The following is a 16,230-nucleotide window of genomic DNA, read 5'->3' as shown; positions in this document are numbered from 1 at the left end:
CCGGGCGGGTAAGGCCGGCTGCAGGTCCCCGGTCTGTGCTTGAGGGCCCGGGGGCAGCGGGCGGCGGAGCGCGGAGGTGTGATGTGGTGTGTGCTTGTGTCCCCACTCTGTTGCCATAGAGACTGGCGCCCCGAGCGGAGGCCTCGCCTGGCGGACGCTCTATCCCACCCCGTCCGCGACGCTATAGGTCGGCGACCGTGGCGGCGCTCTGGTAATGCGCCGCCCATAGAGGCGCTGTGGGGCATTGTGGGAAGCAGAGGGAAATATGGCGGATGGTGAGGAACCGTAAGTGCCCTGTATGTGTGTGCTCGCCCACCCCTTCCCCCGCTTCCCGGGGACGGGTGGGCCCCGGGGTCCCCTCTCCCTCCTCCCCGGTCTCTGTAGCGCGATACTGACCCTTCTTTTATTCTCTCTCTTTTAGGGAGAAGAAAAGAAGGAGGCTAGAGGAGCTGCTGGCGGATGGGTTAGTGCGGGGCTGCGGGTGAGCGGGCTCCCGGCCCGGGGCAGGGGCAGGCAGCGCTTGCTGAGGGGCGGCTGGTAGGTCAGGGCGAGCCGCAGCCCCGCAGGAGAGGTGTGGGCTGGGAGGAGGCTGCGGGTTAGCTCAGGGCTGCGGGGCCCGCGGGAGAGGAGCTGGTAGGGGCGACCGTCTGTGCGCGGCCCGGGGCCCGGCCAGCGGAGAGGCGGGCAGGGGATGGCGCAGTCCAGGGCCGGAGCGGGAGGAGGGAGCCGGAGGAAAGGTGTTAGGTGGGTCAGTGTGAGGAGGGGGAAGGCGAAGGGGCGTTTAAGCACCAAGGACTGGGGAAGAGGAGTCTCCTGGGGAGAGGACCAAGGGGCTCACCCGGAGTGGGGACGGGAGTTGCGGGCTTGGAGCTTGGCATGAGTAAAGGCTGGTGTGCTGGAGAGCTTTGTGACAGGAGCGGAAAAAGCTGCATTGCCGGTCAGGGACATGGGGAGGGCCTCTAGCCTAGAAGCAGGTGACTAAATTTTGGCTGAAAATTAAAAATTCAGGCTACTGAACATTTGCCTCTGCTTATTAAAACCCTAAATTCTATGCATCTGTCTTAACGGCCATGAAAACTAATGCTCAGAAATCTTTAACCTCATCTGCTTCCATCCCCTAACTATTCCTTTCCATCTGCTTGTGACCCTTTTCCCAAAGATCACAAAGTAGATCTGCCTGCCTGTGCGGTAGACTCGCAGGCTGTGCGTGTGTGTCTTGGGGTGAGGGTCACAAAATTCTTTGGGCATGTTGGATTGAGGGGGTGCATGCCATGTCCCTCAGAAGCATGGAGCTTTGGAGATGTGAAGGTGGCAGGGAAAAGTCTGGGCCTAAAGCAGCATAAGGACTGTGGTGTTCTGATATTTTAAATAAAATTAAAGCCATTTGGTGAAATAAGAGTTTTGTTAAACTCTAATTGTACAAATAGCTGATAATGCTGTAACGACATGAACATAAACACTTTAAAAGTATCTGAAGTTAAACATAAAATCTCAGGTTGAGTTATTGATGTTTTTCAGATCTCCACAACGTCCAACCATGTAGAAAACCAAACTACAGTATAACTGCAAAAGTGAAACTATATCTTACTGTTTTATCACTTACAAAGGAAAATACACATCTAACCAGAAAAAGAATACTGCTGCTTGATGGCTGTTTATGTGGACTGTCTAAAAGGATTAGAAAATAAAAAAGTTCTTAATGTTACCAAGCATAGCTTCTGCACTTGTTTCCAGAAAAGTTAAAAATTATAATGTAATCCATAGAAGCAATTACTGTGATCGTTATTGAGCCATTTTATTTGCTTAAGTGAGTGCTTAATGCACATCCTCAACAGATGAGCCAGGGGTTCAATGGAGGGAGTGTTTTATTTATTCACACCTTCCTAAAAACTAATTTTTGATGTAAATTGTGAAAACTGAGGGAGATACAAAAGTGCAAGTCAGAAGTCAAAAGACCTTTATGAATGCAAAAACATTTTGTAGATCTTGTTTAACTGCTTACACTGTAAGTAACTTACCTAAAGTCAAGTTAACTAGGAATGAGTTCAGTCTGCAGTCAAAATATAGGCAAATTATGATGTATTTATTCATGTGCTTCAGTGAAGTTTTTCTTTGTTACTGAAAATATTTTTGAAAATGAATTGCTTCAAAGTTACTGTGGACATACTGTGTTGTCCATCTTCTGAATTCTGTGAGGATAAAGGCATTCACTGTCTATACAGGAAGTAATAATAAATTCTAAACATTACCCAACAACAGTTAATGATACAAGCTTTCTTCATATTACTTCACAGGAGGAAGCTAATAGCACAACCTTTCATGCTCGGGATTGGCAAAGCTCTTTTATAACGAGCTTAGTTTTGTATTAACATAGAACATAATAGTTCATATATATTGAGCGGAGCTCCTATTTAAAAAAGGAAGTGCACTCTGTTAAGGAAGGGCTTGTTCTGTTTAGGTGATGATCTTACCTTAGAAAATTACTTAAGGGAGCTGATTTTGAACTTTTCCTGTAAGTCTCTTAACAGTTTAAATTTATAGTTATGTACTACTAAAAGTGACCTGCAAAAGCAGAAAAAAGGTAGTGGAGTATTTGATGTAAAATACTGTCTTGAAAATTTAGAAGATTACTGCAAACATTCCCTTTCTCAAGTGAGACTGCTACTGCTGACAGGCTCAGGAGGTGACTGAAAGATGGGGGTGTTCTAAATTGCACAGTGCCAATTGAGGGTGAAAAGCATTCAAGATTCGTTGGGGTTTTTTTAACACTTGTTTAAATAAACTACTATGAAGACTCCGAGGAGACAACGCTGGGGCATGTTACTGTTATGCATTCAGTGCCTCACAACTGTGGTTATATACTGATAATTCTAAATATGATTTATGAACTTAAGTGTCAATAAAAAGGATACAAGACTTGACTGATGAAAAAAACCATCACCCTCAAAACCTGAAGGGACAATCACTTTTGCTGTGTCCTCTTCAAATATGAGGAAAATAAAAGCAAAAAAGGTAGACCCTTTTTTCACTTCAGGTCAACTTTTACTAGTAACAGCTAAATAAGTGGGATTTATTGAAACTCCTGTTTTTTTTTCCCCTCTATGCATTTTTGTATTGCTTTCTAGTTCCACAGGTAAAACCCACTCATGCAAATGTTCATGCACATGACTTATATGTATAAAGAATACGCAGATGCATTTGTGTGAATGGTAAATAATTATGTTATTTTAAAGATACATAAAGAAAAAAACGACATTTTGGAGATGTGGCTTTTTCTCTTATGATTTTGCAGCTGAATTTACTGTGTTCTGTGCAGAATGGCTGTTGATGGTGGGTGTGGGGACACTGGAGACTGGGAAGGTCGCTGGAACCATGTAAAGAAGTTCCTCGAGCGATCTGGACCATTCACACATCCTGATTTCGAACCAGGCACTCAAGTGAGAAACACTTACTTTAAATAAAGAATCTGTAGCTTGTTTTGCAAACAAATGTAAACATTTTCATTAATTGACCACCAGTAGTGTATGAATACTAAAACTGCATGAAAAGCTTATGTTTTAATCAGTTGAACATTATGATTCTAGAAGAACATACTGTATTCTTTTTATAAGCTTGTATTTCTAAATTGTTCACTGTCAGCTACAAGCTTGCTGTCAACATATATATAAATATATAGCAACATATGGATTATGTTCTGTCTTTTGAGTTCCACATAAAAATGGAGAGACAAATGCTGATATTTTTAAAGTAATTAGATACAGTAAGGAATTTCTTATACTTAAGAAGGAATTAAGGTTAATATGAGTATTTAGAGAATTGGGAAAGGAGTTTAGTAAGGAAAAGCAAAATTCAGACTGTTTTAATTACTACTTCTCTTTTCCAGTACATTATGTTTCAGAGCTTACAGTTGAATGTATTTTACCATTACCTTTTTAATGTACTGTTCCATTATTTGCTAGTTTGAGGCTGGAGTCTAGTAGAACAGTTCACAGAAAGTAGTTATAATAGTTAAAAATTTCAATTCTTTTTGGCCAGCAATGTTGCCTGTTGTCTGTTTCTTTACATTTATTTTGTATTATGTAGCAGTAAAATATTTGGAGGAAGAAAACAGTATCTCCTTAAACTAAATAATAATAAAGGGGGACTTTGCTTTTTTCATGGTCAAAAGTACTATAAAGAAAATACTATCAACAAAGCTCTTACTTTTCTGTAAGTTGTGATTTAGTATGTACTCAACAGATGATTAAAGTCCAATATGTTATTACTTTTGCAAGCACAAATTGTTTTATTGATCTAAGTTGGTTTATGTGACACTTAGTAGGCACTGAAAATTTATGATAACACATTTATAAAGGTTATGAAGCAAAGGACAAATTATACTTTTTCCTATTTAGTGTATTAATTTGTTGTTTTATATTTTCTGCAGGCTCTTGAGTTTTTGTTAAGCACATGTAAAGTACTAGTTATTGGAGCAGGAGGATTAGGATGCGAACTCCTGAAAAACCTGGTAATTACTCAGTTTTCACCCTCTGCTTCTTAGAATATTCTTTTTTTCCTTGAGGAAATTATATTTTCTACTTTGCTAATTTGGCACTTCTGACTGTATATAGCTACTAGATTTCTAAATTCTAATCAAAATGTATAAAATACATGATGATACAGACAATAAGCTTCAAGAATGCAGCTTGATAATAAGCTTGAAAGGTGGTAGTCTGATATGTTGCCTGTTCTTTATTTGGCTATCTCAAATCTTGGCATGAGGAACAACATGGTGCTGTTTATGGATTGTAGACAAAAGTTCACTTGTGGCCTTAGATATGGTCTAATGTTGGTACTTTTCCCTAGTTACTAAATCTAGAGAAATGAAGTAAACTAGGAACAAATCATGCTCATAGTGATACAAGGAAGGATTGTTTGGAATAAAGTGGCTAAAATATATTTTTTCAGATGAAAAGCAATACTTTAAACTGCCATAAGTAGCCAGTACAAAGTTCAGTATTAACAGTCAAAGTTGTTTTAATTTCAGTTTATTTTACATTTTTGAATTAATTCAAAGTGAGGTTAGAATTGCTGGAATTATTTATGGTTTTTTTATCGTGAAATGAATAGAGCCAGGCTTACTGCTCTCAGGTTTTCCAGTTCCTCAAGATCAGTAAATAGGGGGTAGTCTGCAGAGCCTGAACACTCCCGCAGAGCTGCTTCTGTATTGCTGAATTCCGTCTATGTAGTGAAAACTTTATTGAGTTTTTTATCGCTATCCTCTCTGGAAGTGGCTAGGGAGGAATAGGTGACAGTGCAAGAACAGGGAAGGAATGTGGCAGTACTTTCCTGAAGTACAGATTACCAGAAGGTAATTTTAGTTTTCTTGATACGCTGGTAGTTTATAATGGATTCTTTCCCTGGGTGTTCTGAAAGGCAATTTTTAGGCATTTAAAATGCAGTCATGGGGTCATGTGCTGTCAGAAATTTACCCAATAAATCTGTATTAATTTAATCCTATTAATGTGTTTTTTATCCTCCCAGATGCTTATATTTATTGTAGTGTACCCCTGTTACCATCCTCTTTGAGTTTGATAGTTTAGACTAATACTGTACGTTTTCATGCTTCTATTTAATAATAAGAATGTATGGATTCCATGGAAAATGTGTGGATTAATAACTTATTATGAAATAACTCATTTTCCTTAATTTATACCAATACTTATGCATTGGTGTACTTTACTATAGAATTTATGTACTGCTATTTCAGTATTTCCAGACATTACCTCCAAGCTTGAGATGCTTGATAAATCAGTAGCCTCATGTAAAGCTAGGCATGTCAGACCCATTAATTTAGGGGTTTTACAGTTCCAGCACTTGTGTACACTCTTGTTCTGGTTGCTGGTTTGTTACTGCAGTGCTTAAGCAGGATTTTACTTCAAGAGATTATGACAGCTCCAAGGCAGTTTTCTTTCTTTGGGAATTTAGTGCTGGTGAATTTAACCTCTGCCCAGAGCTAATATTTTATGGGTTTATTGGGATATAACAAATTCAATCTGTTGATAGCTCGTAGAGAAGGAGGATTTGTATGGGATGAAGGACTTGGTAAGCCTGCTGTATGCGCTCAGTTCCCATCTCTTCAAAAAGGTTTTGTCCTTATTTATTTTTATCATTTTCAGAAAGATAAGCTCGTAAGTAAATCTAGATTCTGTTCACATGTGTTCATGTCTTTGGGACAACGAATATAAATTTGATAAAGACTCCAATCTGTATGTTGGTGATGTCCCAGGCTCGCTCTTCTCTTTAGCAGGCTCTCTCCCAGCCTGCTTTGATAATATTGAACAACACCTGAACATTTATCAATGATACAAAATGACTGTTCAGCACCAGGGGTATCCAATACAACATACAGAAATTCCTGCTGCTTTTCTTACAGAAATTAATTTCTATTCTGAAATAGTTTAGTCCTGTTGTTCCTTTGTTAATCAGTTCCCAATACATCCTTTTCAATACTTACTATGCATGGGATGGCTCTGTTTATTCAGAAAATGTAAAATGAAAAGTTTGGAAGTCTTTAGCAAGATGGGAGTCTTAAAGGAGAAAACTTAGGGTACAGGACTCATTTATTTGGAGTCACTTCAGAACTTCACAACACATTTCCTTTCTCTAAACCCAGTGTTTTACAGCATTTATTTCCCTTTAATCACAATTCAAGTTGTTTCTTTATGCATGACGGATGTGTTTATCAGATCAGACCTGCAATACAGTGTTAAGACAAATTTACTTTGAAGTTTTTTGTCAAATCTAATGATGGCCTGCATGCACAGAGAGATCAGGCAGAACTGTCAGAGGTTCAGTATGTTCTTAGGTAGCAAGGTGACTTTTTGTGTTTTCATTCTGTTCCAGCATTGAATGCAGTGAGGAATGCTGGCTAATTTTGAACTGTGATTTGGGGGTGGACATATCGAACTCATTTATTCTGACTGTGAAAACTGTGAATGTTCAAAACCTTAAAATTTTACAGAAAAAATAGCTTTTTTTGGTTTTCTAATCCTGCCAAGCAAGGAAGTGCTTATGGTATTGATTCAAAATCTGCATTTTTTTCCCCAGTGAATGCTTTTGATTTACTCCACTTGTGAGGGAATACTGCACATTCCCCTTATAGATCAGCCTACTGTTGGCTTCCCTGTGTTATGATTAGGTAGGCTAAAGCAATATTGCATTCAGTAGAACATTTTCTTTGACCTTTGAAAAGTTACTAATTTGATCTGTCTAAATACCAGCATGTGCAACCCAGATACCTGTCTGCACAGGGAATGGAGAGCAAGTATGTTTGTTCTTCCAAAGGTTGCTTTTCTGGCATGTGGAATGAATTCTGGAGCACTATAAGCATTTAATTTCCTATAAAATGAAGTTGACTATCTCTTTTCACAGGCACTGTCTGGCTTTAGACAGATCCATGTCATTGACATGGATACTATAGATGTTTCTAATCTTAACCGTCAGTTTCTGTTTCGGTAAGTGATATTTTCACGATTCGACTTTTGGGTTTTTAAATTTACCTAAAGAAAATATGTGAAAATGCTCATTATTTTTCTTGAACAAGATGTCATTAAAGATTATTAGCTAAGCATTGCATGTGATTCCTTCTTGGTTTGAGATTTGTGGTGTCATAGTTTGGGTGTGAAGAAAGTTAACATATAGCTAATGAATAATGGAAAAGGTGACACCAAAGAATAATGCAAACAGACTGAGATACCAGTTCTTCTGCTACCCTTTTCTTCTGAGCAAAATGAAAAATTGTTGAATTTTTTTTTTGGTGCTGATAACTGTGGTTACATGGACATATTTAGATAACTCTGGAGCTCTCCTATGTGATGCTTTACAGGGATGCCTTAATATTATCCATATCAATGAATTGTCCTACAGTAACAGTCACTTAATTCAGTATTGCAATGCATAGAGTCTGGAAAGATTCAGTCTACTAAAATCATGCATTTCAAATTGCTTGGTTGTTTTCCCAGACCGAAGGATGTTGGTCGACCAAAAGCAGAAGTTGCAGCAGAATTCCTAAACAGCCGCATTCCCAACTGTGCTGTTGTAGCGTATCCTTTGAGAGAAATAGTAGCCCCAGAGTCTTCAAAAATACCTAGAAAACTGTAGGTGGTAAGACTATCTAAAGTATTTTGCTGCCATCCTTTCTTTTTCATACAATAAAGAACAGTTTCATTCAGCCGGTGATTGAGAATTCTTTCTCAGTGACATTAACATACAGGAAATATGCATGGGGAAAGAAGGCTAAGCTTTAAGAAACCATTTTGTGTGTTTTCACTGAGCCTTTTGATTCAACTGCAATATTCTTATTTTTGCTGAGATACTAGAATTACAGGTTTATTCACCAGAGTGTTTTGTGTACTGATAGGAGACGTTAGTTTATAAACATAGACTAGCACTTACAGGACTTGGTAATACCACATGTTTTGAGCTTTGTAAATAGTTTGCCTGCTGAGCTTTGTTCTGTGTGTGAATGTTACACTGTGTCCCTTACTTGTTCCTTACTTGTTTTGTCAGATGCTACAGCTTCAGCTGTGGGAATTTTTAATCTTTCAATGACATTAGGGTGGGTTTTTTTTTTTTTAGAAGTGTCATAAAAATTGTACTATTAAGTTAGATAATATTTTGGCTTTAGGTTAGCAAGAAAACAGTAAACTATAAATATATTCCTTTACTGGGCTTACATTCAGATATTTTAAAAAGATTCAAGACATGGATGAAAGCTTCTATCGACGTAAGTGGTATTTGTTTGCCTGCCAAACACCCACTGGTGCTGTAGGGGAACGTTGCAGTTGTTACTGCTTGCTGCCTTTCCTGGTGGTTAGAGTGCTGATTACTTTAGTCTTCTGTAGTATACTGGAAGTAACAAATAGACAAAATTAAAAACTGTCATGTAGGTAATCTGGGGGAGATAGTTAACTACATTCAGTTCCTCTATCACTCTTACAGACAGAATACTTTGCTTGTCTTAAGAAGTATGCATTAGTATAGATTTTAAATATTTATTTTTTTTCTCTAGAGTTTCATATTATTGTTTGTGGGCTGGACTCTATAATTGCAAGAAGATGGATAAATGGCATGCTGGTAAAGTCTTCAGTCTTTTTAAAGCCTGGTTATTGGTTGAGCATAGATAACTAAAATTGAACAGATTTGTATAGAATGTGTTATTAAAAGGAAATAAGGGCTGTTGAAACTCACAGCTTTCTCATTCTATTTCTGTTGGTTTGTGGGTTTTTAATTCTTGTGAACAGGATAAAATGCGTGCTCTTACCTGCCTTTTTCTTGAGGAGTGTTAGCCAACATTTGGGCAGTGCCCTGCAGGGGTAATTTCAAAGTTAGATTACATTATTTGTAGCCTTGTGCAGTTAGGTTTTGAAAACCATGAGAAGGGAAGTTCCACAGCCTCTCTGGATGCTCCCATTGTGAACTTTTTGTTTTTTTCATTAGCCAAACACTCTTTATCGTGCTGCTACTTGTAAATGTCATCTTTTGGAGCCCCACTGTTATAAAGTAGTAGAAAGCTGGTCATTGAACTAGGTAGTTTTATCATTGTGAATTTGCTTATAAAATAATGATTTTGAGTATTTACCAATATTTAAAAAACCAAACATAAACAACAAACAAAGAATTAAAACACCAAATCCTTCAAACTCTAGTATACTATAAGGAAATAATAGCATCCATCAGGGGAGTAAGAGGAGGAGGAGGTGGAGGGTGAAGGTGGTAGATGAAGTCCTGCACACTGACAGATAAGTGTTTTATACACTATGTACCCTTAAAATAAATTGTATATTAAGCTTTCAATCTTAATCAAGATTAAAATTTTTAGGATTTTTTTGAGAGGTAAAAAACCTCTCAAAACCCAAAATGAAGAAACCCCAACAAAACCCTCTACCTTTATTTGTTAGATGTCATTTTTGCATTATGAAGATGGTGTACTGGATCCAAGTTCCATCATACCTTTAATAGATGGAGGGACAGAAGGTTTTAAAGGAAATGTTCGTGTGATTATTCCTGGTATGACAGCATGTGTTGAATGCACACTTGAGCTTTATCCACCGCAGGTAATTCCAATGAGTGATACTTCTTTTTTTTTTTTTTTTTTTTTTTTTTTTTTTTTAATATTCTCCTGATTTGTTTGTTTCTTTTCCTAGTTCTATACATTATGTATTACATGCTTTCTTCTGGTTTGATTCCCCTGCCCACACCAGGTGAATTTTCCCATGTGTACTATTGCATCTATGCCCAGACTACCAGAGCATTGTATTGAGTATGTCAGGATATTGCAGTGGCCCAAGGAGCAGCCTTTTGGAGGTAATTAGTTTATTTCACTGGTGCTAAACTGACATTTCTCCTTGTAACTAATTTGTTTTGAGTTAGATATACAACTACTTTTAATAAAACAATCCTACCTTTTAACCTTATGTGGCTCATTGTTGTATTGAATCTAAGCCTCCTCTGAGCTGGTGATGGATTTTCTCTTCTTGGACTCACTCTCCAGTTCAGTATTTGTTCATGTGTTTCTGATATTGCACAGTGTCTTTCCTGACTCAAAATGTAACCTGTATCAGCTCTATAAATCTGTGAAGTTAACATAGTTTGTGTATAGAATGTGTTAGAATTTAGGATGTTTGTAGCGTAATGGGATATTCATTTTAACCCAAATTAAAACAAAGGGAATTTTTTTAGACAAAAAGAATGCTGTATTTCTAAAGAACTCTTACAGCTGTAACTTAACCTGTAAATTCTGAACTTTGCTGTAGAAGGTGTTGCGTTGGATGGAGATGACCCTGAACATATACAGTGGATTTACCAGAAGTCTTTAGAAAGAGCATCACAATTTAATATTAAAGGTGTTACATACAGACTCACCCAAGGTAAGGATATGGAATTTCACTTAAGTTTGTGACATTTGTGGGTGGATTGGCATTTTTTGTAATTGTTATGACTAAGCTGGCAACTCTGCTGAGAAAGAAATGTTCTTTTCTCCCTTAACATCTTAAAACAGAAACAAGCAGCTTGTTTCCTGTGCCAGCACAAATATTTTATGATGAATCAGATGTTTAGGCACTCATCATGAATTGGAGGAACTTATCGGGGACAAAACTGAACATTCTTTTTGCCATTTTATTTTTAACCTGGAGCAGCTCCACGGTTTACATTACACTGTGACCACTTTTGCTGGGTCAGAGTAGGAACAAAAGAATGTGATTGCTTCTTTTAGCAACAGCAACACTTTATGCTAGTTTAGGCCGGTTAAGCCTATAGCATCTGTTCTTTACTGCTGTGTATGCCTCTGTTCGCATGCAGGTGCAGAATGCAACCACTCATTTAATAAGTATTTTAAACGCTAACCAAATAGGAAGGGAGTGGAGAATCTCATACAGGAGATGCCACAGAATATGTGGCAACTTCTACCTATTCGTTGACTTGTAGTAGTGAGAATGCATTTGAAATGATGGGCTTGAAATGCCACACTTGAACCTCAGTGTATGCCTTCCTGTTAAAAAAGGGCAGGCTGATTCTTTTGTGCATCTTCCTCAGATTCCACCTAGCATGTTGCAGATAGTCTTCTTTGCAGCAGTTTATACTGCCTTCTCTGGTAGTATTTTTTTGGCACAGATAAATGTCAACTCCAGTTATGAAATATATTTATGTACATGCAAATGGCTGCACAGTTTTCAGCATTTGAAGATGGTTCATTATAAAGTACATAGCAGAAAGAAGGCAAAGATAAAAGTTTTATACATGTTTTCTGAGGTATGAAGGGATACAAGTCAACAATGAGAAGTTGGAGGAAATTCAGACTACTTAAGAATTTGCTGTCTTTTCAGCAGGCCTGAAAAAAGAGGGAACCTCCTTGTTGCAGATGTACAAACTCATATGCATAGGAAATCTTGCTTTGAATCAGTGTATGTACTATGCTGTTTGACTGGATGGGCTCAGTATGGAGAGTTGGGTGAAGATGCCAGTACAGTTTGGCAAGCCTTTTCATGCAGAAGGAATACCAAAACCAAATATCTTTACTTCATGCATTTCTCCAGTTAAACAGGATTAGAACTGAGTTTTAAATTCATTTCCAGTGCTAAATGCAGAATAAATGTTTTTATGATTGATTCACAAGTTCTCTTTGTGTGATCCGTTCTTTTTCTCAACATGCTTGATCCATTCCTAAAATTAAAAAAAGTGCCGAAGTACTTGAGCAGCATGCCATTATACTTTATTGTTATAGAAATTCCTGGAAATGGAAAGTTTAAAAGTACCTTTGGGTACATCCTTCTGTAATTATTCTGGCTAAAAGTTGTCTCTCAGTATAGTTTCTTAGAAAAGACAAAACTGTATGTTTTGTTTTTACAGGAGTGGTTAAACGAATTATTCCAGCAGTAGCTTCTACAAATGCAGTAATTGCAGGTATGCTAAAAGAACTCATTTCACTTCTGCTTTACAGAGTAGAATAAGGCAACAGTTTGCAATTGAGAACTCAGGAAGGATAATAGTAGTATTTAAATGGGTCTGATTTATTCTTACGGTCATTTCTGTTTTCCATAGAGAAACTTCATGTGTCTGTATAAATTCTAAGATCATGTATGATTGTAGGAGTGAGCAAGAGCATTTGAGACTGGGAAAAAAAATAATTGGAGAACATGGTATATAAGATTAACGTAGTCTCAGATTAGTGCTGAATCTATGGTGTTAATGTATAGAACTACCAGTTACCTTCAGATGTCATTTTGCTCTTTATAAATTGTTATACTTGATTTTTTTTTTTTGTCACTACTTCTCTGGTACAACTCTGCACTGATGTCTGAATGGTCTGAGATAGAACTAGAAAGTGAAGAAACTGGTTTTTTTTCTCATTCCAGCTGTTTGTGCCACTGAAGTTTTTAAAATAGCCACAAGGTATTTATTTTCTTATTAATAACATATATGATTTCCAACATAATGACATGTATTAACACTAATATATTTGTCATTACAGTGCATACATTCCTCTTAACAACTACTTGGTGTTTAATGATGTGGATGGATTATACACATACACATTTGAAGCTGAAAGAAAGGTTAGCGCCATTAAAGGCTTACAGGGTTTTTTCTTTGATTTTTATTGAACTTCTGCAGTCTGTGTGTATTTCTGAAACCTGGTATTGAAACTCCTGGCCCATAGCACTAAAGAATATTTTTTCTGAAGTTTTAAAAAGACAAATTACAATGTTTTTAGTCTGCTACTTCTCCAAAGTATTGGTGTTAGTGTGTAGGAATGTTTTTTAAACTTCACTGGTTTGGGGGTCTAGTAGTGATGACAGTGGCAGTCTGTCCATGTAGAGTAGCAGGACTGCTTATCTCCAGATCAACAGAAGTTTACTTGATGGTCCTGGTAATGAAACCTTTTCTTCTACCAGTTTACAAAAAACTATTGCATGGTATATATAATGGCATATTTAATTTTTGCCTGTTTAGCTGATGTTTCTTAATATGTGGAAAAACAGCTTCTGGTATAGGGAGGTTCTTCAGACAGCTATTTTTGTGGTGTCTGCTGGTGGAACGTTGGTATCTCAAGTGTTTCTGCTATGCCTCCTGCAGAGGAAAACAGTGCTTGACTTTTTTGAAAGTGAATCCTCAAGATTTGCCCTGTAATAATGGAAATGTGGCTTACAAAATAAAATGAGCAGTCTTAAGAAGGCTCATAAGCCAGTCTTCTCAAAAAAGAGGTTATGATACAATTGATTTGGAAGTTTGTAGTATCAGATTTTATGGTAGATTAAATTTGTACTTCATAAAAACTTAGTTGCTGTTGGGAGCCAGGTAAACAGTGACAGACTTCACAAGGTATTGGGTTTTGTCACGATTATTTGCAACAGTATTAATATTTCTGGAGCTAAAACTTAAAAAAAAACCCCCAAAACCAAAACACAAACACAAATAGTTTTGAGAACTTTTTAGCAGCATTTCTAAAATCACATTTATTGTAATGTGCATTCTTGTGCTGCTTTGTTGTAGGAGAACTGTCCGGCTTGCAGCCAGCTGCCCCAAAACATAGAGATTTCCCCATCAGCTAAATTGCAGGAGATCTTGGATTACTTGACAAATAATGCTTCACTGTAAGTGTACAACTATTCTGACTTGTTTGATAATTTTTGGTGTTTCAAAAAGGTAATTTCTAAATGTATTTCTACCTGATTGTCTGTTTTTAAAAAAAATGTTTTGTATATAGGCAAATGAAATCTCCTGCAATCACAGCAACTATGTATGGAGGAAATAAAACACTTTATTTACAGGTAATCTAAATATATGTAATTGTCTTTAATAATATTTATTTATTGAAATTTACTTTCCTGAACTGGAAAGGAAATGTTTTGGTCTTTTTTATTTTTTTTCAGACAGTAGCTTCAATTGAAGAACGAACAAGGCCAAATCTTTCCAAGACACTAAAAGGTATCACGCAGTTGTCATGTGTAGATTTCCAAGATAGTGTTCTAAAGAGGAAGTCAATCAGTTTTATCCCTGTTTGCTTTATTTTGCAATGTGCAGTAGAATGTGCTTCATTATCCTTTTTATGTGCGTATACCTTTCTCAGGTTGCTCAGGGGTGGGCTTCAAATTGCTTATATGTTAAGCATGGGCAGATGCAGAGAAAAACATTGCAGCAAAGCAAGCTGATAATTGATGTAAATTAAACATACTTCATTAGTGTTTTATGTATTTCTTGACAAGGTCTATTAGTTTCCTGGTTGAATTAGATGAATATAGATCAATATTGAATTAGATGAAATTAGTTCAGCTGGTGAGCTGTTGGCAACTTTATTTCATTGTATTTATCGTTTGTGGGAATGGCATTCAGAACTTTTTTTTTAAATTTAAAAAAAGACAAATCACATGGGTTTGTTGTACTTATACTTTTCTTTCTGTTTCAGAATTGGGGCTTGTGGATGGCCAGGAACTTGCAGTTGCTGATGTTACTACACCACAGACTATGTTGTTCAAGCTTCACTTTACCACTTAATTTATTCAGAAGTAAACTGCATATACAGCGAGAGAAATCTGTACCCACCTTGTAAAACAAACATACTCTGTGGGTGTGAAAGCAACTGAAATGTTCATGTTAGTACTAGCATTGTTGAAGATTAGGTAATGCAAATGAATCACCATATTTCAAAATTGTACGTAGAAGCCAATATTTGGTGGATTATATTTGTATAAATGCTTATTAATGTACAGAACTGATGTATAGGAATACACTTTTTTTTTCAGTTTTTGTTGTCAAAATGTCAATGCTAATATACTTTCAGACACATGGAAACTTTAAGGTGGCCAAAAGTCTTTGTTTCCAGTGCATGTGTGCATACGTATGTGCAAAGAGAAAACCACTTAGAAGGAACCACAGCGATCTGGTTTTAAACTGTAGCACTCCTATACATTTGCTGAGTCACCTTAAAGCCAAAAGAGAGCATTTACTTCTTATCTGCTATTGATTTGATCTGTTTTATGAAAGGTGTTAAGTATGGAAGAGATTACTTTGTTTACAAGCAAACATGAAAGGACAAAATGATCAACTGTACATGAAAATACATCTCCACTAGCAGTCCCCAAGCAGCTGCTGTGCACAGTATTGCAGGATTATGTTAAGATTATCATTGGTGCTGTTAAGGTATTTATTAATAAAAAAATCATAAAGACATCTTAGTTTCTGTCTTATCAGTGGACATTCAAGAGCATTTATAACCTCGATTAAAAAATCTAGGTCATCATTTGGCTGCTTTAGTCAGAGACCTTGCAGCAAGCGGTGCTGGATAGGTCTGGGTGAATTCTCTGGTTTTACTTGATGAGTAGGACCTGCGTTGTAACCTTACACTTGAACTGAATCGGGTCACTTTACCGTAATTTTTACCCAGATAAATTTTAACAGCTCTGCAGTGTTTAGAAGTATTAAAGATCCCTTGTAAGTTGTGGGACTTAAAGCAGCAAGTTAAGGCATTGAGGCTTAGCAGAGTGTGCGCTTGGTCTGTTCTTTGTGTGAAGCAGCTGGAGGAAACATGAGGAAGCGGGAACTAAACTTGTCCTTATCGCATCTGGTCTGGAAGAGTTGTTGCAGGGGGACAGAGGGCCGGCTCTCGGCCGTGACGGGTACCGAAGCGGAGGCGGGCTCGCCGCCCCGCCATGACGGGTACCGAGGCGGAAGCGGAGGCGGGCTCGCCGCCCC

General features: G+C 37.5%; 1 protein-coding gene across 8 annotated transcripts; it reads left to right on the top strand.

Moving 5' to 3' along the window:
* Positions 1-226: 226 nt before the first annotated feature.
* UBA3 (ubiquitin like modifier activating enzyme 3) lies at positions 227-15,713 on the top strand. Of its 8 annotated transcripts, none has more exons than XM_026857228.1 (18): positions 227-285; positions 422-463; positions 3,317-3,437; positions 4,427-4,507; positions 7,414-7,496; positions 8,004-8,084; positions 8,724-8,767; positions 9,053-9,117; positions 9,942-10,097; positions 10,245-10,347; positions 10,797-10,910; positions 12,391-12,444; positions 12,897-12,933; positions 13,013-13,094; positions 14,032-14,132; positions 14,246-14,309; positions 14,412-14,466; positions 14,945-15,713. In XM_026857228.1, the coding sequence occupies exons 1-18, from the start codon at positions 266-268 to the stop codon at positions 15,031-15,033; spliced, it is 1,392 nt and encodes a 463-aa protein (XP_026713029.1). In that variant the 5' UTR covers positions 227-265; the 3' UTR covers positions 15,034-15,713. The 8 variants fall into 8 exon arrangements, with proteins under 8 accessions (XP_026713029.1, XP_026713021.1, XP_026713023.1 ...); XM_026857221.1 differs by having other exon boundaries at positions 249-296; XM_026857220.1 differs by lacking the exon at positions 422-463 and having other exon boundaries at positions 238-285; positions 14,945-15,282.
* The last annotated feature ends 517 nt before the right edge of the window (positions 15,714-16,230 follow it).

The sequence above is a fragment of the Athene cunicularia genome (assembly GCF_003259725.1).
Source record: "Athene cunicularia isolate RWA chromosome 12 unlocalized genomic scaffold, athCun1 chr12_part1, whole genome shotgun sequence".
Lineage (NCBI taxonomy): Eukaryota > Metazoa > Chordata > Aves > Strigiformes > Strigidae > Athene > Athene cunicularia.
This window is presented reverse-complemented; position numbering and strand designations above follow the sequence as displayed.

Coding starts and splice junctions, on each gene's coding strand:
- UBA3 (XM_026857228.1), top strand. CDS start 266: ATGGCGGATGGTGAGGAACC. Junction 9,118..9,941: donor GATGGATAAATGGCATGCTG/GTAAAGTCTTCA, acceptor TTTATTTGTTAG/ATGTCATTTTTGCATTATGA. Junction 14,467..14,944: donor TCTTTCCAAGACACTAAAAG/GTATCACGCAGT, acceptor TTTCTGTTTCAG/AATTGGGGCTTGTGGATGGC.